At 35.7% G+C, this 25,268-nt stretch overlaps 1 protein-coding gene across 1 annotated transcript; it reads right to left on the bottom strand.

Annotated features, from left to right (window-relative positions):
- Positions 1-555: 555 nt before the first annotated feature.
- On the bottom strand, positions 556-6,036 carry LOC132635883 (homeobox protein ATH1). Its single transcript, XM_060352471.1, has 5 exons — positions 5,137-6,036; positions 2,239-3,540; positions 1,610-1,965; positions 1,081-1,141; positions 556-965 (listed from the first exon to the last, which is right to left on the bottom strand). Exons 2-5 carry the CDS (start codon positions 3,367-3,369, stop codon positions 801-803), a joined length of 1,713 nt encoding a protein of 570 aa, XP_060208454.1. The 5' UTR covers positions 3,370-3,540; positions 5,137-6,036; the 3' UTR covers positions 556-800.
- Between the last annotated feature and the right edge of the window lie 19,232 nt (positions 6,037-25,268).

Raw genomic sequence — 25,268 nt, 5'->3', positions numbered from 1 at the left:
ATAAAAATAAAAATAAAAGGAAAATGGGCAAGACAATAAATATACGAGATTCTGAAAAATTTATTCAGTGGATTTCAGATTATATGTATTCAGTTTGATTTTAGTTTTTCCTTTTCCTCTTCTTTTATTGTTGTTATTAGTAGTTTAGAATGAAACATAAAGAAAATCATAAAGTAAGCGTTAAAATTTAATTTTAAATTAACATTAAAACGTTAAATTGGATCTATTTAGATGTGAAGTCAAAGCTTTTAAATTAAAAAATGTCTATAAAATTTATATATATTTTTCATTTATCTATTTTTTATAGATCTGCTAATGCAAAATCCTCTTCATCTAAGTTTACTTTTTTTACTTTTTTAAAAAAAAGTATAATGTTTATTTAATATAAATTAAATTACTATTTATGTGCATAAGAAATTTAATATATTCCATCTTGAATAAATTTATAATGGCATCTATTATATCCTTTATTTATTAATGTCGTGATTGTACCGCGCAAAGCGCGGGGTACTTCACTAGTTAGTAATAATAATAACAGCAACATCTACAACAATATACAAACCATATTGAGCATAGCATACAACAACCAGTCTTAGATACAGCAGATGTACAATTGCGCAAATTTTGAGCAAATTATCCTCTCCACTATTAGATGATATATGAAGATGAAGCTCGACTAAACTAATGATATATATAACTCAAAATATTATTATACATAATAATCACGTCACTTCATTGTAAATAAACGATTCTCAATAATTTTTTGATTTCTTCTATGGTTGGCTTTCATCATAATCACGTCACTTCATAGTAAATAAACGATTCTCAATAATTTTTTGATTTCTTCTATGGTTTGCTTCATCTTCGTTTCCAGTACGAATTTTCCTTCTATTCATCTCAGCATACATTTCCTCAATCATTGGTTTCCAAAGACGAACTCGAGCATTTATGAACCAATTAGATACCTGTTCAAAGCAAATGGTGGTTTATATTAGGATTTCAATGGAATTCAAACAAGAGAAAGAGCATCAAGATTTTGCTCTAAACAATTCAAACTCGATATCCAAGTTTTAACTATACCTGACTCCTTGACAATCCACTTTTTACTGCCAGCAATTGCTTCTCTGCATCCTTTGGATATCTGAAACGCACGGTTGTTTAGTGTGTGAGCAAATCATTAGATTACAAGAATAAACCAGGGGCAGAGCGAGAGTGTCGGTTACGGTTCGGTCGAACCAATTAGCTTTTAGTTAAATCCTGTATTTTGTCTTAAAAATTCATTGAATATATACAAATTATTAATTTAGAACTTAGTAACTTATAAAGATTAGAATTCAAAATCCATAAGGTTCAAATCCTGGCTCCGCATCTGAAATAAATGGGAACACATTCAACTAAGAGAATGTCAAGCTTTTCTATCATTCACTTTCCGGAGTTTGATTAAATCATCGGTTGTAATAGTTAGGATTGTAGTTATTGCACTCCACATGATATGTAAATTTGGTTATGGATTATTAACTTGGCACCTTAATATATAAGTAAGGTTACCTGCTACAACAGATTACACTGACAATGTACATAAATTACAGCCATGAAAGAACGAACTTACGGGTGAAGAAAGTTCTGAAACATCCATGCCCTCAAAACTGAGACAGATCTTTCTGGCAAACCTCTCTGTGGCCTCCATAATTGATGATCTTTCCTTTTTAGCTGCTGAAGTGCCCACTGCTTTTGAATGAACGTTGTTTCGAATGACTTCTCTACCCCACTTTCTCCTCCTTTATTAAAATGTTCTCCCATCGCGAGAATGTAATTGCTTATTCTGTCCCTCAGGTTTTTGTACAAGGACGATATGGTTTGAAGGGCGAAACGAGCATGTATACTAGGATCCAACTCAGTGACAGCATGAAACGCAGAGATGACCATATGAATCTCATCCAAGCATTGGTTGTATTGATCATCAACCTAAATATACAAAATGTGTAAAACACAACACACCATATGATGAGTAAGCACATAGAGATTAAGAAGAGCCAAAGTGGAAGGAATGTCTAAAACACTACTAAAAAAAACTGAAATTAGCTACAAAACTGTCGGTAAATGCTCGTAGCTAACAGAACTATTTGATAATTAATTTTTCTGTTTAGCTACAAAATTTGTCCGTCGCTACTTCTTGTTTTTTAGTGGTAAACATATCAATCCTGACAAAGAAAACTATTCATCAAATAGTCTACTTACCACTTGTAACAAAGCCACCAGATTCTTTTTCTTTGCTTCAGAATCCATATGACCAATGATTATCTGGTCTCCGTCAGGTAAATCATCAGAATTCATGGCTGCATAGCCCCTACCAGTATCAGAACCCAAAGCAAACGAAGTGTTTGCACCAAACTCTGTCCCATTTCCTCGGTAGCTTACTGAGTTACGATTTTGAAGTGATAACTGTGCAATTTCAGAGAGTATTTCTTGCATTACGCGAAGATATCTTGATCCAGTTAAGAATTGCGAAAGGTGGACCGGTTTGTATGAGCCAAAGTTTAAAGACAGGTTTCTGCTGTTGCAAGATGTTAGCTCTGAATCAAAGCGTCTTTGAGGGAAAGCATGGTTGGTCACACCAGAGCAGGTTATATCCGAGCATTGGTTGGTCCCACATGCAACACCAGATTGTGATGTTGTTAGACTTAGAGAGAGCTCATTGCTAAATCTGGAGGAGCCAGAGGGACTGTCAGATCTCAAACTAGCAGTTTCTGATGAGAACCACGTGTTTGAATTCACATTTTCAGTTAATTGGAAAGGTTGGGACCCCGTTCGTCCAACAACGGTTCCACCAATTTCCGGGACACCGTCAAACTCATAGTTTCTGTAGGATCCAAATGAATGATTCAACACATTAGGACAGTTTAGACCATCAATTTTCTGGCCTTCGGCAGGATGTGATAAGGGAGCCAGTACTGTTAAATTTTCAGGATACTCATGCATAGCGTTTCTTGCAGCCAAAAGATTTGCAAGACACACAGCAGGAATTGGTATTCCCTCCATATACTGATCCTCTGTGTAAGCATTACTGATTGGATAAGAAGTACTAAGTGAAAACTCCTTTATTCTATTTCTCCCCATAGGCATCCCATTGTGAATAGCTTCAGTGTCAACAGCTCGAGGAAAATTTGGTAGATCTAGACAAGCTTGAGAAGTGTTTATGGCTTCTCCTTGCAGCATAAAAGGATAAGGAATTCCATGTCCATCCATGATATGGTTTTGTCCATCCATAATGTGGTTTTGATTGTTCAGACTAACTGTTTCGGGAAAGCTAATGGGAACAATGGTTGTATGAAGAAAATTTTCGTCTATAATAGGATGACGCTCCACCATTTTCAGTGGCAAATTGAGTTACACATCACTTCAGGTTATTCTATGGAACGACAAACTAATGCGATCAAGCTAAGAACAGCTGCTGACACACAGAAGTTTTTTCCACAACCTTTTAGCCTTGATAGATCACCAATAGTTCAGAACTCTTTACTTTTGGCTGAATACATTTGCCTATAACAAAAAAACAAAAAACAAAAAAATGTCAATCAATATTATTTAGATTACATTTTCACAGATTCTGTGGAAGCTCAGCAACATTTTATCGCCTACAAAGTTAACAAAATACGTATATGTACAACTAAAAGTTTTAGGATATTAAATTAGGAAGAAAAACAAATCGCCGCATGCCTTAGCACCAGTGGACAGTAGAGAAAACACCTCTACCTCATTTATTCCATATGAATTTTATGATTAACATTATAAAAAGTTTACTGAGGTCAAATATGAAACTGTTTAAGACATGCGTTTTACTTTCACCAAGCACATCAAAGTCCAAATTAACACTTCAAATGGTAATAACTGGGTTCTAAATTTAATATTTGTACATATTTAATGAATTTCTTAACACAAATACATTGTTTGAGATGCTATTGGATTAAACTGAATCGGTATCTGGGCTTCTAGCTCCACCCTTGTGTGCCTGAATCTAAAATATTAGTACTATATCAGTACCAGAACTGTTCTAGAGTAACAGCAGAAAATGGAAAACAGGCAATCTACTCTTAAGAGCAACCAACAATATTTATAGAAATATGGCACCCCAAATTTCAAGATTATGATTATGTCACAAAATAATGAGAACTAGGCGTCACCAGTGGCGGATCCAAAAATGAGTTCGCAGACAGAACCCGTCGAACCTTATACATATATGCGCAAATAACAAATATAGAGGGAATGAGACATATAATTCATAACTGACTCTCCTAACTCAGGTTTATCGGAAACAACTTCTCTACCTCTTTCAAAGGTGGGGTAAGGTTTACGTACACCCTACCCTCCCCAAACCCCACTTCTGGGATCACATAGGGTATGTTGTTGTTGTTGTACTCTCTTAGCTCAAAACCCACTGGACGCCACTTAAGTTAAACATTGTTAAGAACTGCCGTCTAAGTTCTAAAATCTCAAAAAGGAAGTGTTAATTTTCCAAATTCTTACGTTTGTGACCAAGAAATAGTTAAAATAGGACGTAAGATACAAAAAATCTGCAAAACCATTTCCTAGTGAGAGCCCGTTTGGATTGGCTTATAAGTTGCTTATAAGCTGTTTTGAGCTTTTTTGATTGTTTAACTGGTCAGCTTAAAGTCATTTTGTGCTTAAAATAAGCTCAAAAAAATAATTGGGCTCATTTGACTTAGCTTATCTAAAGCAGTTTATAAGTTGAAAACAGCTTATAAGCCAAAAAAAAAATAAGTTAGACTAGTTTATTGGCATAAGCCCATCCAAACAGGCTCTGAGTGTGTTGAAGGCTGCTGAAGTAAAAATTTATCATGTCAAAACAACAACTAGCAATGTTCTTCTCCTTTACCACACAGATAAGGTGAAAATGTTAGAGAGAAAATATGGCACAAGTAGGATACAATGATAAACCAAGAATGCAACCAAAAAGAAAGAAAAATACTACAACATATATGGAACTTTATGATAGAAAAGACGGGAACATGAAATAGAAAGGAAAAAAATGTTTCATCACCTCATAATTGAACTTAAAACACATCCTATGTATAAATCATAGTTCAAGAAAAATACTTATAAGATTGCAAATATTACCAGTAGAAGCAATTCAAAGAAATAGTACTGGAGAAAGAAGATAACCAACTTTGAGAACAGCAGCTTCAATTCCTCTATGTGAATTTTCTTTGGAATTTCCTATTAAAATGGCATTCCAAGATTGTCTGTGTCATACAAAAAAGATGGATACCTTATTTGTTCTCAACACATATATATTAAGTTCACTAAAAAAATCCAAATGTGGAGAAAAACTCAAAACAAATCATTGGTTTTTTCCCTTTCCCCCCAAACAATGTTAATCAAAGGCCAGCAAAGTGCAAAGAGTCCTAAAAGAGGACCTTTTTTTTCCTCCCTTTAACAGTAAAGAACAAAGGTAAATATGAAAAAGAAAAGGTGTATATGGTTGGACTAGTACACTTTATCAACCCCACACAAAAACTACAAGGAGTTAAAAAAGCCAATGCAAAAAGTAAGATGTTTTTGCTTGCATGAGGAAGAAAAGTGAGATTTTTACTCAGAACTCAACCCCCAAGAAACTCAGAAAAATTCAGTATCCCTCAGACCCCATCAAGAATCATCATCTTATATCACTTCATTTGAAAAATAGCCTCTTTTTTGGTCATTATCCAAAGGATATTCATTAATAATCATAGAGATGATAGTGTGTGTGTTGTGTGTGTGAGTGAGACAAGCGTTAAAAGCCAAAAAATGGGCTTCTTTGTTGTTGCAGAGAGATGAATAATTATATGGGATTTATGGACCCATAATGAAAAGATAGCCAAAGAAGAGCCACACATGAGTAAAACAAAGGAAAATCATTCACATTTCATGCATTCTTTCTTGTTTGTATGTTTGCAAACAGAGAATAGTGAATAGTGAGTGTGCAAAAAGGCCAGCAGTGGCGGATGTACAGTTGAAAGGATGGCTACAATTCAACTCACACTTTTTCCTTTCCTAATAAGACCACTAAAATGAGTCCGGAACCATAATAGCCCTATAAAAATCCTTTTGAACCAAAATATTCCAACAAAAAAAAGAGTTACAAAAATACCTATAGCGCAGTATTTTACTGCGCTATAGCAGTAACGGAGACGGAGCCGTTAATCACTATAGCGCATTAATTTACTGCGCTATAGTGTATTTACACAGGTCATATAGCGCAGTAAATTACTGCGCTATAGTGCGTTTGTTTTTTTCTTTTTTCCAACTCTTTTAGTTAACCCTTCTTCCATTGTCCTTTTAACGTATTTTGACCATAGATTAATCATGCTTCGTGACCCCGAAACATCAATATTTTATATAGAACCCTACTTAATTTTGTGCGATTAATAAGATAGGATCAATACATCAAGGATACGCAAAAGTTCGGATGGGCGTTTTAGTGGCTGAAAAGTGCTCGAATGCCATTTTCGTTTGAAGGTTCGGCGACATTATCTTGAAGTTCTTTGTGAATACTTAAATTTGTTCATCAATAATTAATCAAAAGTTTCTCAAAATGACAACATCCATACAAAAAAAAAAAAACTTAATTAAATTGCACCATTCATTCATAACCTTGAGTAGATGAAAATACTTAACATACTAATATTCTTCAAAATAACAGCATAATCATACAATCATCAAAGTAAGAAAAAATCTTAAAAAACATTCATCAATTAATGCCCTTGAGTTGATCTTCCCCCACCACCGCTAGACGTGCCACCACCACTAGAGGTACTTCCACCACGAAAGTTTCCTCCACTACGAGAGGTACTTCCACCGCGAGATGTAGTTTGACCACCATGTCGTAAGGGACACTTGCGCTTATCATGACCAACATAATTGCAAAATGAGCATTTTCGAGTGTATCTCCCCGGTGGAACATCCATTTCATTATGAATACGCGAGTATGCATTCTTTCTGAATTTACGGATAAATGCTTTATTTGCGACCATTGAAAATGGATCCGGTGGCCAATAACTCCCACCGCCAAGTGGGTAGAACCTTCCAGCATACGTTCTTGTATAATTTTCAACTGTATATTCCTCAGCCATGTACGAGGAGGCGTTCTTTCCCATTGTGATGAAACACTTGAAGGCATGAGAACATGGCATGTGATATGATTGCCACTTGCCGCATGTGCATGTTCTTGGAATCTCACAAATTGTATGGACGTTACCTCCTTTACCTTGGTGTACACTTGTTGTGAGTTCAAATATGCGCTCTGCAGGGTTGTACTCCATCCGGTCATGTTTCTGAGCCTTATATTTGTGGTGCTCGAACAGTGTTGACGGTTTTGGCAACCATCTTAGACCTTCTACTGCATATGCTTTGGCCTTTTTTGATCGAGTGACGAACCGCTCCACAACCTGCTTAAATGTCATTCTCACCATTGCGGTGACAGGTAGTCCGCGTGCAGATTTTAACAAACCATTGAATGACTCAGAGCTATTTGTTGTCAGCATACCCCATCGCCTACCTTCATCCTGGTGTAATATCCATTTGTCTTTATCAATTGCATTCAACCAGTGGAAGGCTTCCTCATTCGCCCGCCTAATAATGTCCATCTGCAGGTTAAACTTCTTCTCCTGATGCTCTGTTGCAGCCGCCCACATCCAATCGCAAAGTGCTGGGATTCGATATGCCTTTTGGAAGTTTGCCTTCAAATGCCTTAAACAATAACGATGGTAGGCAAAGGGTGGCTGCCACCCCTGCAAATTAAACATATTGTGCAATATGCCAGCATTTCTGTCTGATATCACACAGATTCCCATGCGATCCTTAATAACGTGTTGCCTTAAGTAGTCCAAAAACATACCCCACGTACTAATGCTCTCATTAGCTGCAATTGCAAAAGCTAGAGGGAATATAGCTCCATTTGCATCCATTCCAACTGCTATTAGCAGCTTTATGTCATACTTCCCATACACATGTGTTCCATCTATTGATATTACATGCCGACAATGAGCAAAACCATCAATGCATGGTTTAAATGCCCAAAACACAAAATCAAAAATATTACCGGGCACACCAGGTTTCGATTTGAGCTTTCATTCAACAACAGTACCATGATTGAAATGTTGTAGAGCCGCCATGTATCTCGGCAACTTCTTGAAAGAGCCCTCCCAATTGCCGTAGACTATCTCATGTGCACGCCTACGCCCAAGATACGCCTTCCTCCTAGTAACAGTTTTGCTATATACTTTCAGGACGGCTGTAATACAATCTTTAATAGGGTACCTGAAAAAGTTCAAATATCAGCATGTAACAACGACGAACATTATGTTAACAAAAATAAAATAAACTTAGGCGAAGGGGATACCTTGGGTTTTTTCCAATGTCGGCAACTAATACACGCGCAATCAAATTAGTATCTAGATTGCAATGATCATCTGGGAGGTCACCCATATCACAACTGTGTTTTGTGTAGAACTTTGAAATAGTCCACATCTTTTCAGCAGTTTCCTTACCACGAAGCATCCATTCGCAGCCTTGATATTTTCGCTTACAGACCAATCGCCAAACTTTTCGTGTGGAATCGTCAACTTTAAACTCCCTCATCCCCTGGATGCAATAAATCTTAACAGCTCTTTGCAATGATTTTTTTGAGCTGAAAATCATCCCTTTTTCAATATGAACCTTCTGTTTTAAAAGATCCACTGGCTCTTTCCACAAACTTCGCCGAACATGATCATCATCCCTAGTAAAGACAAAGGCATCTAGGCGATCTTGAAGATGATCAAGATAGGGGATCTCATCGGAATGCCACTGAATCGGCATCGACTCTTGCTGTTGAAATTGGCTTTGCGGCTGAAACGGAGTCGACTCTTGCTGTTCAAATGGTTGCTGTGAATTCAGTTCCTCCAAGTGTGCCGGACTGTCCATCATGTCTTGCAACAATTCTAATTGATGTTGAGGATTAATTCCAACCTCAATCTCATCGTCACTTTGCTCATCGTCACTTTCCTCCGCATTAGGTATTTCCTCACTATCGCTGGGTGATGTCACTATATAATTCGGATAATCCGGACCATCCATAGCAGTCCTTTGCCTATAATTTGATGCAACCACCACATTCTCCCTATATTAGAAATTAGGATGTTTTAACTACTACACATCAAATAGCACTATTGATGTTAAAAAAATAGACGCACCGATAGTAATCAACTGCACCGAAACTTGAGAAAGGTCCATCGCTTTGAGTTGTTGGATAGGCTGAGGATGTTCCAACCTGATTCCTCCATCCCGATTGAGGAGACCGTCCGATATAATCCATATCAGGTGTATAGCCCCTAAATAATATAATCGACATCATTAGCAGTATTCAAGTGCCACTACACATAATAATGATGATGATGATGATGATGATGATGATGATGATGATGTAAAAAATGAATATTTACCACTGCCCGTCAAATTGCTGACTTAATCTATCCAGAGGCATTTGGCTAGTCAAGATGCTTTCATAGGTACTCATATCAGGGTAATTGTGTTGATAAGTAGGTTCCGCTTGAGTGACTTCGGCCTGAATTATAGACGGGGCTTCCCGACGAGGGCTATTTCGGGCTTCCTGAGGAGCCCTAGCCATGAATTCAAGTCGATTAATGGGCACCTTTTCGATATACATTTCAAGGACGTTTAAAGTTATGCATCGCCTATAATCATACGGCGCCTTCAAATAATCAGTCAAAGAATCATCGTCTTGAATGTACCATTGTCCATAACTAGTTACACCTTGCGGCGTAAATGACACTGGATATTTTCCAATTATACTTAGATCAAAATCACTTCTACTAACTTGTAGTCTATTATACAAGGCTTGGAGTAGTTTTGAGAATTTTAAGTCAAGTGGAAACTTAACATGATATTTTGGGGGAGAATCGTAGCGCAAATTATTTTCCTCGAATAAAATTTGTCCGTCCCAGAATAAAGAAACTTTAATTCTTGGAACATCTGTCATATTTTGAATAACTGAGGAGGAATACAGAATGATAAAACTAGTTGAAACTGAAAATTTTATGCTTTTTTTGCCTTATACAGAATGATAAAACTAGTTAAAACTCGGTATTAATAGGACTAACGCATGCATGCAATTACAGTGTTTTGCAGTGTTACGTCGAATCAAATAATGGGTGGAGAAACGAATAACGCATTAATTTACTGCGTTATAGTACTATAACGCAGTAAATTAATGTGTTATTGAGGCGTTGTGTCATAATAACGCTATAAAATCATGTGTTATACTATATAACGCATGATTTAACTGCGCTATGCGGCTGAACAACCATCACCTCACCTGCCAAAATAGTTTGAATCAAACTTTATATAATGTAATTTGACGACTAACTATTACAAACACAACATTCCACACAAAATTGAGTTAAGATGTCATTTTTTGATCAATTTAGAGATATTAATCGTGTTATATCGTTCACTCCAGCAAACATCTTTGAAGCAATGGGTAGGACATGGGAACTAAGTGATGATGATTTTCATTACTCAAATAACCCTAACGACAGATTCAATCGAGAATATAATAATAAAATGAGAGAGAAGTGGGATTGGCGTGTTAGGGAAGCTGAAGCACTGGAGCACAAGTTAGCGTCAGTAGGGCTTAAACGCCCAAAAAAACGTGCTATGTCAATGCCTCGCGAAACTCCAAAAGAGTTTAATTTGGCTCTTAATCGTTTTCGCGAAGAGAACAATCGGATGCAAATACGTTACCATAGGGTAGAATATGATATACATGGTAGCACAATATTTAGATCCAAGTGGGATTCGGACTGTGAAATGTCCGATGAAGATTAATATTTTTCTTACAAGAAGGTAAGTAGGTAGGGTCATTAAGACCCCCCCCCCCCCCCCCCCGAAGGGTTCTTGGGGGTTTGCAACTATATAAATAGCCCTTTCTTTTCTTAATAGACTACACCATATTATTCAATGTCAAGGAGTAGAAAATCACCTTAGTCTTTACTCCTTCCAAAAGAACCAAATAGCAGTGATGATGAAAATTCAAATCATAGTAGTTTTTCGAGCGATACTAGTGATTTCAAACTAGATGAGCTAAATCCCCACCTTCTTATAGAGCGTAATGATGATTTCTGCAGTGTGAAATATTCAGATCCGCGGGAATATTATTGTGGTTTACGTCGAGAATGGTCACATCGACTTGCCGAATCAGAACGTCTTGTTCGTGACTTGGAAAATCTCAACGCTCCAATCCCAACAAGGTACTCCTTAACCATGCCTCAAGTAGGTCCAGAAAGTTGCGAGTTTGCCGTGCAAAGAATTAGAAAGGAAAACAACAGAATGCTGGCAAGACGTTGTAGATTTTACATGTTAAAGTTGGCCGAAGAACAAGCATCATCAACTGGTAGAGAACTAACTGCTACTGAAAAAAGATGTGTCTTAAGAAATCGCCAATATTTTTCTGAGGACGATATTGAGGACTTGTACTCTGATGATGATTAAGAATGTTGTGATTTTAGTTTTAAGTTTAATTTATGATTATGCTGTTATTTTGAAGAATATTAGTATGTTAAATATTTTCATCTACTCAAGGTTATGAATGAATGGTGCAATTTAATTAAGTTTTTTTTTTTTTTTTTTGTATGGATGCTGTCATTTTGAGAAACTTTTGATTAATTATTGATGAACAAATTTAAGTATTCGCAAAGAACTTCAAGATAATGTCGCCGAACCTTCAAACGAAAATGACGTTCGAGCACTTTCCAGCCACTAAAACGCCCATCCGAACTTTTGCGTATCCTTGATGTATTGATCCTATCTTATTAATCGTACAAAAATAAGTAGGGTTCTATATAAAATATTGATGTTTCGGGGTCGCGAAGCATGATTAATCTATGGTCAAAATACGTTAAATGGACAATGGAAGAAGGGTTAACTAAAAGAATTGGAAAAAAGAAAAAAACAAACGCACTATAGCGCAGTAATTTACTGCGCTATATGACCTGTGTAAATACACTATAGCGCAGTAAATTAATGCGCTATAGCGGTTAATGGCTCCGTCTCCGTTACTGCTATAGCGCAGTAAAATACTGCGCTATAGATATTTTTGTAACTTTTTTTTTTGTTGGGGTATTTTGGTTCAAAAAGATTTTTATAGGGCTATTATGGTTCCGGACCCCACTAAAATATAGGTGTTAAAAATAGTAGTAGTTGTTTCCCATAAATTCCAAATATTTTTCATTTTATGAATTTATGGAGTTGGAGTTACATTTGGTTATACTTTTTACAAAGAATATTTGAAATGTACTTTCAAATTTGAATACAACTTTAAATATGTGAAAAGTGAGTTGAAAAACAAATTATAAGCTGTTTTTCAAATTTGAAATACAATCTCGAGTTGGATATGTAATTTTTATGCTAAATATCAATTTTCAAATAAAATGAAAGATTATTCAAAAAAGAAAAGAACATTTTTTATGGTCAAATGGGTCCTAGTATAAACAATATGTTTTGAACCTAAACTTGAGGAATTCAGTACTTGAACCCTAAGGAGCCGTTTGGTTTGAATTGTAGGGGATATAGCCTCCACATTAAAATCTGCAAGAAATAATCTCAGCATCATGTAATTCTTATCTAACTAATTCATGCATTATTAGTTCTTATATAACTGATTCATGTATAAGCAGTTTATGCATAATATCCTCGAACCAAACGACCCCTTAGGGGATGAGGGCAATAATCCCCTCATAAATTTTTGCATAAGATAAATTCGATCAGATGGATACACAATAACGCATTTAAATTTATTCTTTAAGATTGTCTATATACGAAATAATAGTTCCTACATATTTTTATACAGCGCTTGAGTGACAGTATTATTAATTAATAGTCGTCTAAGGTTATGTAAAATTTATATTATTTTATATGCGATATAATGTTGGAAAGAAAAATACACATATTATTAAGACAAAGATTAAAGTACTTGAAAACAAAAATACGCTTAAAGTCATAATTGTCATTTGATGCATAAATAATTTAGGTAATACACCCTCCGCTCCATTTACCAAAGTTACGAATATTTGCTCAAATTCTATACTTTTAATTATGGTTGAGAGGTTGTTTGGTACGCAGGATATGATTGAATATCTCAAGATTAAATTTGGATTTTAATTTATACTGTGTTTGGTTGACAGTATAAATTTATTTTGGGATAATAAATTTATACCGTCAACCAAACACAATATAAATTCAATATCAAATTTAATCATGAATATCTCACCTTATTCTATCAAACTTGAAATTATTTTATCCCACATCCCAGTGAGATAAATTAGTCCAAAAATTATTACCCTAGGACTATAATCTCGAAATAGTTTAGTCCACTAACCAAACGACTCTGGGATCGTATGGTTTATGAGATAAGATGAGATATTTCAGGATTAAGTTTGAGTATAAATTTATACTTTAATTGGTTGAAGGTATAAATTTATCGTTAATCCTGAGTTATCCACCTTATCCCATAGAAATAGGTGTTATTTTATTCCACCTCCCATGTGGATGAATTAATCCAAAATTATACTCATAGGACTATTATCCCGGATAATTTAGTCCTCGAACCAATTGACCTCTTAATAAATTAATTTAATCTAGACCTTTAATAAATAAACACGATAAGTGTCACTCATCCATCTATGCACTTGAGGAAATGAGAGAAGGTGTAATGGAGAGGACCCAAATTCGACATTATAGCTATAATAATATGTCTTTACTCTTTGAAAGTGAAAATGGAAGTATAGTTTAGATTGAAATTATTTTTAAATATCAAATTATCTCATTTTTAACTATACTAAAAAGGGAAATGTGTCAAATAAGACCGATAAAAATATAAATTATGCAAAATTAATATGTGAAGGAAAGTGACCCTTGAGATTAAGGAGCCGTTTGGATATGGTTTGAAACCATGAGATGGAATCATATTTGGACATGTAATTTGAATTTCTTAAGTTGTATTTTTTCTTATAGATATAAAAAATCTTACAAGTTGTAAAAACTATTAAAATATTCTCAATTCTTATACAATCTTACTAAATGAGCAAGTCATAGTTCATAATAAAATGAATACGCTACTAGAAGCCTTTCTAGAAAATACAACATCAATTGATCAAACTTTAGTTCAATAAAAAAGAAAATTTAACATGAATAGTAATGTAACTACTCTTTAATATAATCCTCCCACATGGTAGACATAAATAAAGGTTGGTAAATGGTTGGTGGGAATAATTGTTAAAAATATCTACCAATTTATAGGTCTTTCTTTTACAAAATATAAACTTATGGATTAAGTTATATATTTAACTTAATAACATGTTAAAAAAAGGCATGATTTGGGATTTCAAATCATATGAGATAAAATACATATCCAAATGCTGATTTCATCTCATAGTTTCAAATTATGATTTCAAATCGCATATCCAAACGCCTACTAAGATGCCGTTTGGACATGATTTAAAACTATAGCTTAAAACCTCAAATCATACTTTCTTGAATGAGTTGAAATTGCATCCCATAATTTTAAATTATGGGATAAAATCACAGGTCCAAACGACTGATTTCAACTCATAATTTTAGATCCATGTCCTACTAATAAATATCCGGTGTGTGAAGGGTAAGGTGTCACTACTACACTCCTACTAGTTGATGGGGTAGCAGGGCAGTACCACTCATTTCTTATTGCAGCCTTTAGAAATCAGAGGGCCCATTCCTACTACCCACCCCCTCTTTTTTTCTCTCTGGCGTTTCTGCAATAATGATCAGAACCAACATATCTGGATTCCCTTCCCTTAATTCTGTTGAAACTCCTGTACATTGCAGTGTTTTTTCTTGCAAAGGAAATTATTTCAAACACACGTAAAAAGCAGTCTGTGTTTTTTATCTAAGTTGGAAACCAAAGTCGATGAGAAAAGAGAGTAAAGAAAGCAAGAGAAAAACATGCTTTCGTTGCCTCATTCAAACAACTAAATGGTTAAGGCAAATAAATGTGAATGATGAAGGAACAGGAAACAGTGGGGTTACTACTGTTGCACAAGCTGTGTACTTTTCTAGCAGCAGTACTTTGTCTTTTTATGATTATTAAGGGGTATAGGATTATAGGGTAATGGATAGAATTCTCCGGGGTTAATTAGAGATTTTAGATTTGAAGTCCTGAAAAATGAAGAAACTATTGATAGAAAGTTAATGAGAAGCCTTTTCGACATGAGTTGAATCATGATAATTTGAATTTAAATTTTTATTTGAACATATAATTTAAATTTATTTAGTTATATCTTTTTTTATAGAGATAAAAATCCTATAAATTTTGAAAATCATTCAAATTTTTCTAATTTTTATACAATCTTATCAAATCAGCAAATCATAGTTCATAACAAAATTAATACGCTGCTAAAAAGTTTTTTTTTTTTTAAATACAACATCAATTGATCAAACTTTAGTTCTATAAAAAGAAAAATTAAACCTGAGTTGTGATGTAACTACTCTTTAATATAATCCTCCACATGGTTAGTAAGAGTAAATTTGATATCAACTAGCAAATCTTTTAATATTTGATATAAATAATTGGTAAACATGGTTGGTGAATATATCTACCAACTTATGAATATTACAAAATATAAATTTATGGGTCAAGTTTTACATTTAAAAAATTTGACATCATGATTTGAAATCCCAAATCATACTTTTTTGAATTATTTTGAATGTTCATTTGAAATGATTTCATAGGGTCAACTTTTACATTTAAAAAATTTGAAATCATGTCTTAGAATCTCAAATCATCCAAAATTTAGGAAATCACGATATGAATGATTTGAGATTGAAGTTAAAGTTAAAATTTGTGCAAATTACATAAACAAATCTTGATTTGAAATTACGATATAAAGTAATTTCATATCGCATGTCCAATCGTCTACTAAAAAAATGAACATTGTGGCTAACAAAACCTAAATTAGTCATAACGTGGGGATTATCCAATACCAACTAAACAAATCAATTTTATGAACAATAAATTGGGATCGGCTTAGTTATGATATCATTATAAAGAAATATCATTTAAAGAGGTCAATTTTTCCTCACCACATCGACGTGGATTCCATAAAAATCTTATCCTTTACGAGTATGCAAGCAACGGAAATTTAAATTAGTTGGATTAATAAATTTAAAATAAAATAAATGATTATTAAACCCAAAAAGAAAAGTGTGCCTTTTTATGAAAGGGGGAGAGAGAAAAAGAGGGGCAAAATGAAATGATGATGACGGAAGCAAATTTGGAGTTTTTAGCAGAGAAAATCTGATGGGGAGATCTTTGACGAATTTACTGCTGCAATTACCACCCCTATCTACTTGCTTTCTGGCATTGTACGGTCGACACTCGTTTTTTTACCGGATTTAAATAAGCAGCACAAGTGGACAGTCCCACGGGTGCAACCCTAGTTTAACTAAAACAAATCTTTTGATCCCTATTTGGCTTCATGATTGATTTTCTTTTTGTGGTGACAATTAGCAGGCGTTTGGCCATAAAAATTATTCATTTTTTTTTCGGAATTACATTTAGGAATACTAAAAATAAAATAATTTTATTTTATTTTATTTTATTTTTTACACTATATTTCACTAAAAATTACAATTTTAAAAATTATGGTTAAACACAACTTCAACTCCAACTTCAAAAATTTCAAAAAAAAGTGATTTTTTTTTTGGTATTTATGATCAAAGGGCACCTTAGCTTTCGAAAAATATTTGTATGTTTTGTATTTCTCATCGAGTTAATTCCTTATAGGATCATTCAAGTTAAAAACATTATTGTAAATATCATTTTTATTTTTTTTAGAACAATAAAGTCACTCAAATATCACTATTTTTCTTAAAATATACTAAATACCTCAAAAGTCTCATTCTCTCCTAATTAATATTGCATATCATTAAAACCTTTTTTTTTTAATAATAGACTTATTTAACTCATCAAATTCATTTAACCAAACTTCTGCTTAAAAACACTCTTGGTTTCTCAGCACCTTTCTCTTCCTTCATATCTATTAATTGTTCTTCAAGCTTCATTGCCGTAGATTCAGCCATCTGTTTCACTCAGAATGTCATGTAGAAAAAATATATAGATATTTGATAAATGCCTTTTTGTTATGTTTAAGTAACTGAGATTTGGGAACCATATGAGGAATAAATTATATATCGGTTTAATATGTAGTGTCAACTATTTTTCATTCATCCATCATTTTTTTATGTAACAATAACCACAATTTCATGTATTTTAGGCAAATGTTTGTCTAGTAGATTTGGTTGGTTATCGTTTGCTTTCTTTCATCCCATAATTTGATTTAAATATTTTTTTCCGCTTATTAAGAGTATTTAATTAACTGACTTCTTGATAATTTAATCACGTAGTGAGCAAACACTGATTATGATGCAATATATTGTGTACCTGCATTAGGTAGAAATTTAACTCTAAAAAATCAGAGTAGGAAAGGATATGTTGTTTAATTATGTGGAAAAAAATATGATATGTGAAAATATTTGAATTTGAATAGAAAGATAAAACTACTTAATTTTTTATTAAAATTGAAATATAATATATTGAATTGAGATTTAAAAAAATCTTAGATTTGAAAAAGTGGCTTAATAGAAAGTATGTTTTAATACATTTGCTGCTTTTAACTGGGTCATATTTGATTGGGTATAGAGTATGAGGTTGGTTAAATCAGTTTGATAAGTTAAATGGTAAAATTAGTAAGAGAATGGTTTTAATGACATGGCATGTCAACTAGGAGAGAAAGAGACTTTTGAGGTGTTTAATATATTTTGAGGAAAATAGTGATAGTTGAGTGACTTTTTTGTCCTAAAAAAATAAAAGTGATATTTGTAGGCAGTTTCCCAAACTTGGGTGATCATCTAGGGAATTAACTCATTTCTCATCGTGTTGAATTACAAACTTATAAAGATCACGCTACAAATTCTAAAATATCGTAGAAGCTTTCATATCGTTGAGAATTACGAGAAAACCAACTAGAGGTAGTGGCACGAAGAGAGAAAGGAGGAACAAAGAAATTAAAGAACTCAAAATTAGGGGAAGGGTGAAATTTGTCTTTGAACTATTGTAACGACTTGCCTGGTCGTTTTGAGTAATACAATTGTTTATCCTAAAAAGAGAACAGTTGAATTTGTTTGTGGTTTAAAGGATATGTGACTTGATTTGTTATAAATAATAAGATAAAGCCAGTTATAATTATTAAGATCAATCTAATAAGAGATATATGAAATGGCAAAAAAGCAATAATAGAATAATTAGGTCTGAGCTCTGTTGATCATTGGAGCAAATCCTTTGATGGGTTTCCTCCGGTGGAACAAATATATGCTTTGGCTCTTAGAAAATGGAAACTCAATGGCGCAAAAGAATAATTAAAATAGCTAATTGTAAAGACTGAGTTTGAGAGAATGAGTATCAGTAATTGTTCTTTTTTATCCCTTTTCAAGGGTTATTAGGCTCCTTTTATAGTACAAATACATGAGCTCTTAAGCTGTGATTAAATTCTAATAATGAATAATAAATGCAACTTTAATTCTGGATTGTAACATTTTCTCCGTATCTGGACCGATCATATAACGTCATTCTACTAGTAATGACCCGGTACAATTGCCTTTGTGGATTTACTCTGGATGTCTCCAGGGCTTCTCACTCGAATTAAATGAGACAACTTGCAACGTTCCACCTCCTACTGCCGCGTGTTCTATTACCATCTTGCCATGTATACGGATAGTCCCCCCATTCTCCGGTGGAAAGAAGTGATACCGAGGAATGGATTTGAAACAACACCGGTCTTATCCTTTTTTAATGGCGGGAAAACGAATCGTCCCATTGATTTATTCGAAAAGACAACCGTCAAACCCGAAATCAATACTCCTACTGTGAAATGCTGGAAACTCTTCAATCAAGGTGATTGACATAAATCTGCCACTCGTTGGAAGTTGTGTCTCTTTGAATACCAAATGTTTCATCTCCCCCGTTTAGGTTATATATAAGGCAAGAGATCAAACCACAAACTCAATCAAATCTTTTCTATTTTTTTAAACGAGTAAACCCTCTTTTGTAACCTTCTTTGCCTACATCTTTCCCTTCTTGTAAAAATTAAATCATGTCTACTACTTCATCTCCCGACCATTTTTTTCATAACGACACCCCATCCCATGGGCGCCGTTCTGGAAAAGCTCCAATTTCGCCCACAAGTCGAGAAATCGACCTGAACTCCCTTGCTGCTGATACCCTTCCTGTTGGGTTTAAGTACCATAAGGATTTTAACGATGTTGATCACCACCAATCTATTAAGGAAATTGAATCGTTCACCACCGCTAAAACTATCCTCACGGTTCACGCATACTGTAATTCACTCATGAAATTGCAATTTCTGCGATCGATACCGACGCTAGGATGAACCACCATCCAGAGGGTTTTCCATGGTTTATACCTATCTTTTTGCGATAGGTTTCAACCTTCCTATTCCCCAGATAATTGAGGACTTCTGCTGTCGGTACCGGGTTTGCATCAGTCAAATTGCTTCTCAAATTTGGCGCATTGTTTATTGCATACAATTTCTGGCAGACCAGGCCGGAGTTCCTTTCTCCCTTGACCATTTGATGCATTTGTACGCTTCTCGGGTTTTTCGAGGAGGGTTAATTCACTTGTACCCCTGAGGAAAATGTTGCCTGGTTAACCGAAGGAAGATTTTGACCGAGTTTGGCTTCACAGGTTCATTATGATTCGGACCAGTCATCTCTATTGATTTATGCCCGAGCCATTCCTGGAGGCATGGAATCTTACTCGTAAGTCTTCCCGTGGATATACTATGTTCTTTCTCTTTTGCATCATTACTACATGCCATATTTCATTGACCTCTTCTTCGGCATCTAACTTTTTCCCCAGCAGTTCCTTTTGAGCCTGAACTTTTGGTCTTGATCTTCGAATGGGTGGTAGCATTTTTTAGCGCTTCTCCCAATTTGACTCTATCCTGGAGAAGCATGACATCCGGCTGGGGGAGAGGAAAGAAACATGGTGAGACACACTCACCCTTATGAACTTTTGATGACTTTTTGCTCCATTCTTTTTTTTTAACACTTCCTTTTAAAGGTCTTTCGGTGCGAAAACCCACTCCTCGGAGAGTCCAGACCCAGAAGTCCGCCCTGTCGAACATCGTCAATGCTGCTTTGTCACGCCCCAACCTTGGCAGGCGTGATTGGCACCCGGCACCTTACGGGACTAAGCGAACCAGGCTGTAACTCACATCGTCTATGTCTTGAATGGCAAAATAAGGCGAAGGTGGCCAACTATGAATATAATATCATGCACAAGTATATGTATGATAGGCCCACAATGCCGACATAAAAACTGACCAAGTAAGACTAGCTGTACACAAGAAACTGTCTGCAAAGCCTCTATGAACATGACTGAAGTATATAAGTTGGGACAAAAACACATATACAATCCCAGACTCGGCAATACTCCAGAAAGAAGTGGAGCTCACCAATCAAAACTGGTACCTGGAAGCAGCCTACTGCGGAAAGTCCTCGTCTCGTCTGTTTATACCTGAGGGCATGAACGCAGCGTCCCCAAACAAAAGGACGTCAATACGAATATTGTACTGAGTATGTAAGGCGGAAAATGTAACATAATAAGCATGTACTGTAATGAAGAAGGATAAGAATCAACTTGGCACTTCTGAGTTACCGATGTAAATCTAGCATACGTATATACATATATACCTCTTCATATTTTTGCAATCTCCACTAGGTCTTTATACCCTACCAAGGCTATGGTTAACTTATTACTAAAACATTATCCGAACATATGTTGCGGCGTGCAACCCGTTCCATATATAATACATGTCTCTTGATACCCTCGTATGCTTAACTATATCTGTGTACAACACTGTGGTTCTGATTTACTTATCATCCTAGCACTAACTACCCAACTGATCGGTACTCATGTCTGTACCTTTCATACAATCCCCATAGTCATGAAGAAAATTTGAAACTCATAAGCTAAACTGACTGACTGAATGCATCTATATGTCTGATATCTGAACCTATCTGTACATCTCTGCTTACTGAAATTTCCTCTGAGGGCATATGACATGTATAGGTCATAGTGTCGAGGAACGTATGGCCCGATCTAGTGATATGCAAATGCAAGTGCTACGGTACGTGTAGCCTGATCCAGTGCAATGCAAGTGTTACAGTACATGTAGCCCGATCCAGTGCAATGCAAGTGCTACGGTACGTGTAGCCCGATCCAGTGCAATGCAGATGCTACGGTACGTGTAGCCCGATCCAGTGCAATTCAAGTGCTACGGTACGTATAGCCCGATCTAGTGCTATGCATGTGTGGCGGAACATGCCACCCGATCCAAATATGAATGCAAGTGCTGCGGAACGGCAGCCCGATCCAAATATCCTTTATAACCCTTTATATTCTTTTAGTGCTCATTCTTTATCTACCAGCTTCTATGCGCTTCTCATGGTCATCACTTATCCGTCAACGCCTATATAGCCATATAAAACTCATAAGCACGTTTCTGGGCCATTAAGACTTCTTCCCGCTTAACTAAACCTTAACCCAATCCTGAGATACATCATAATTCTCTCTTCTAGCATCAAATACCTCATTAGGAATCCTTCACTAGCACTCTATTCATGTCTTACAAAATATTCCTTGATAACACATTTCTAAATTCATCGGAGTGACGTAAAGTCGTTATACCTTCGATTCCCATTATAAAGCTAATGTCACTAGCATGTGTCACTTTGAAGGAACAATAATTATAAGGTGAGATCAACAATAATGAATGGAGTCAGTAATCAGGTGACAAGCTCAATATTAGCATGAAAACATGGAGGACTTTAAACTTTGGCCTTTCTAGAATTGAAATCCTTATCACTATCATAGTCATCATCACTATCATAATCATTATTACTATCACGCCTCTCTTTGGATGATCACTAACATAAGATGAGGTCACTTATCATAAATGCAAGCAAGAATTACCTAGCATGCCCAATCGTGTCATGAAAACATCTAGAACTTGGACTTTAGAAATCTCTAGAATTGGAGTCATCATAAGAATTCTGAGAATTATAGACTTCTGGCATTTCTATGAGTAAGAATCTTATGGATATCATATAAGGAATCATAACATAGGAATCATGCCTTTTGAAAGAAAGGTTTAACCTTAACATACCTGGAATCTTGCTTCTTGACTTTCCAACTTACCTCTTGACTTACAATCTACATATAAAACCATTCATACTATTGTCAGGCTCGTTATCATACACCTGTCTCAATCCTTTAATTAAAATCCTTTTATATTCTGCCGAAATTCGGGCAGCATCTCCCCTGTTTATATGCCTATCCCGAAATCACAATCCAGCAACCAACAACAACAACAACAACAACAATACCAACATCAACAACAATATTATCAATACCAAAATATTCCATAAACATCCCACACGATGTTTTATCCAATTTCTTGACCCATAAATTCATTATACGCTCATTTAGTAACTTTTCCTCCGTAAATAAGCTTAAATCAATACTAATAAGGAAAGATTCATACCTTTGACCCGCTAGAATTGCAATATCTTCGATTATCACGTTGAATCCAAGCCATGTTTCGCCGCAATACGATATTATAATCGCAGCTATGCGTTGTCCGAACTTAAATTCCAGGATTTCACTTAATTTGCGCTAAAATTCTATGGACGGAAGTTGGGGGATTATTCTAGAGAATTTGGGAAATTTTGAGAGGAGTTGGGCTGAAAAATGAGGGGTAAAACCCCTCTTATAAGGTTCAAAAGTTGGGTCGGGTCACTGTAGCAGTATTGTAGCACCGCAGTTACTGTAGCACGCGTTTTTGCTCTGTCCGCCTAACTTGTAACGTCTATAATTCTGTATTCCGATATCGTATCGATGAGCGATTTTTTGTGTTGGGAACTAGTCTCCATGAACTTCAATTTAGGATTTTACCTTGCTTGAAAACTCCTCATATATTAAAAGATATTCATTCTCCAAGTTGGACCAAAATCGCCCCTCATATTTTCTTCAAAGTTCCAACAAATTTAATTTCCTTGATTCACTTGCCCTCCATTCCTTCCATAGCTTATTATATGAACTTAAACCTTCACAATCATAAGATAGACACATATAATATCATATCTCCTTGAAGGTAGATCTAGTGTCCACAATTAAAACAACCAACGGGTCTCAACGTGAAAAATTGCGGGGTGTAACAGCTTTGTCCAGCCGGAAGCATAAGCCGAGAGATGCCTCTATTTCCCCAGTGGGGATCAGTTCTAGGGTGCGCACCTGCAGTCTGCTCATGGAAGCATGAAGTAAAGCTCACCAGGACGCTCACCTCGGAGTGGTTTTAATTAACAACGATAACAAGCAGCTGCGAGTTGGTGGTGCCCAGGATCTACTGCCTGATGGTTCCAACAAGGTGTCCAGGGAAACTAAGGTTTCGCCTGCCAATTTGCGCCTAAGGAGTCTGACTCCCTCAATTTGCGAACCATCGTAAATGAGCTTCATTCCTCCAGTTAAGGCTGGAACTTCGTGTTCGTCTCCACATCCAAAACCTCTGATTGCCAGCTTGGAAACCTCTCTAGCTCGTTTAGCCAATTTGTTCCTCCAAGTACTTATTTCGCCTTCTTGATTAATTTCCTCGCAAGTCCTTAGTGTCTTTGATTAACCTTTCCATTATTCGTGTTTTAGGGTCATGTCGTCGTCACCTCTACTACCAAGCTTGCAAGCTCCCTTGCTCCTTCCCGTCGTGAGGTCAAGCTCCAGCAAGATAATGACAGCCTAAGGCCGAGGTAGAGAGGTTACAGGCTGAGGTTCGGGATTCCAATTCCCTCCAGGATTCTTTGAGAATACACTTGGAAGACATGGCCAATTAGATAGAGTACCTGGAGAATTCTCTCCAAACTCTGACTTTCTCATATGTAGGTCTTCAGAACAAATCCGCCAGGCTCGAGGATGATTTGAACAATATTAGGAGCCAACTTTTTAGTGTTGAGGTTTCCCGTGAACGCCTTAGAGCCCGATGCCATAAATTATGACTTCATCGTTATTTATCCATTATTAAGACTATAGGGGATACGCTCGAAGAGGCAAGCGCTCCTAATTTTGATCTTCCCACATCGCTCCTTGAAGCATAAATCGACTTGGAGGCTATGAAAATGGTCCTCAAGGACATCCAGGATCCTGAAGTGAATGGGCCGGGAAGTGAAGACTCTGGGTCACCACCTAGCGATGGAGTTGCTCCGGATAATTATTCCTTGTACTTGCTCTAAAATTTCTATATCAGAATTGTTATTTCCCTTTTTTATTTTAGACAATTGCCAACTCTTGGTTTGATTCTATCACGTTTTGATTATTAACCCTACCAGACCATGAGACCGACTTGGGTTTGCAATATGGCTAGGTCGATTTTTGCGACCTGTTGGCACATTCTATCCCTTAACAATACAACTTGTTTTCTTGCTTCATTTTTATTGAATATACGCTTTCTTTTTTACTTGGTTTTTTGAACAAACATTCCCTTCACCGTAGCTATCTTTGTTCCTATGGATTTTTAGTGGAATACGAAGGCTAGGTTACCGGGCAGCAACCAAAGAAGAGAACGTTTAAGAAGTTTAGCTTCTTGATGCTCTTCTTGACATGTCTACTGATGACCTTGCCAAGTTGATCCTTGCTCGTCTTGGCAGAAGGTTCCAGAGAGTTTTGATGAAGAAGTAACCCATAGGTTTAGTTCTGCCATAACCGTATCGGAGGAGTTCTTACTACAATTTTTTAGAACAGTAGATGCTCTGAATGTTGATTTGCTTGACACTAGCAACTTACTGGCACATTATAGCCCCTTTTTATCCTTATTTTGAGATTTTTGTTGCACTCAATGGGTACTTTTCATTTCTGGCTAGATAAACATGACTTTTCTGCTTATTTTATGTTCATGCCTTCTCTATTGTTCCGGAAATTACTTATTATTCTAATACAAGACAAGTTAAAGCTATGTAATACTTAATATTTACCTGGATACATTGCTCCTGAAAATGTCTCCTCTCTTTTATCTATTTCCGTCAAAAAAGTTGTACTCGTGCAACACTTTTTGCTG

Source organism: Lycium barbarum, chromosome 4, assembly GCF_019175385.1.
Source record: "Lycium barbarum isolate Lr01 chromosome 4, ASM1917538v2, whole genome shotgun sequence".
NCBI classification, from domain to species: Eukaryota; Viridiplantae; Streptophyta; class Magnoliopsida; order Solanales; family Solanaceae; genus Lycium; species Lycium barbarum.
The sequence above is the reverse complement of the archived record's forward strand: the minus strand, read 5'-3'. Positions and strand labels throughout refer to the sequence as shown.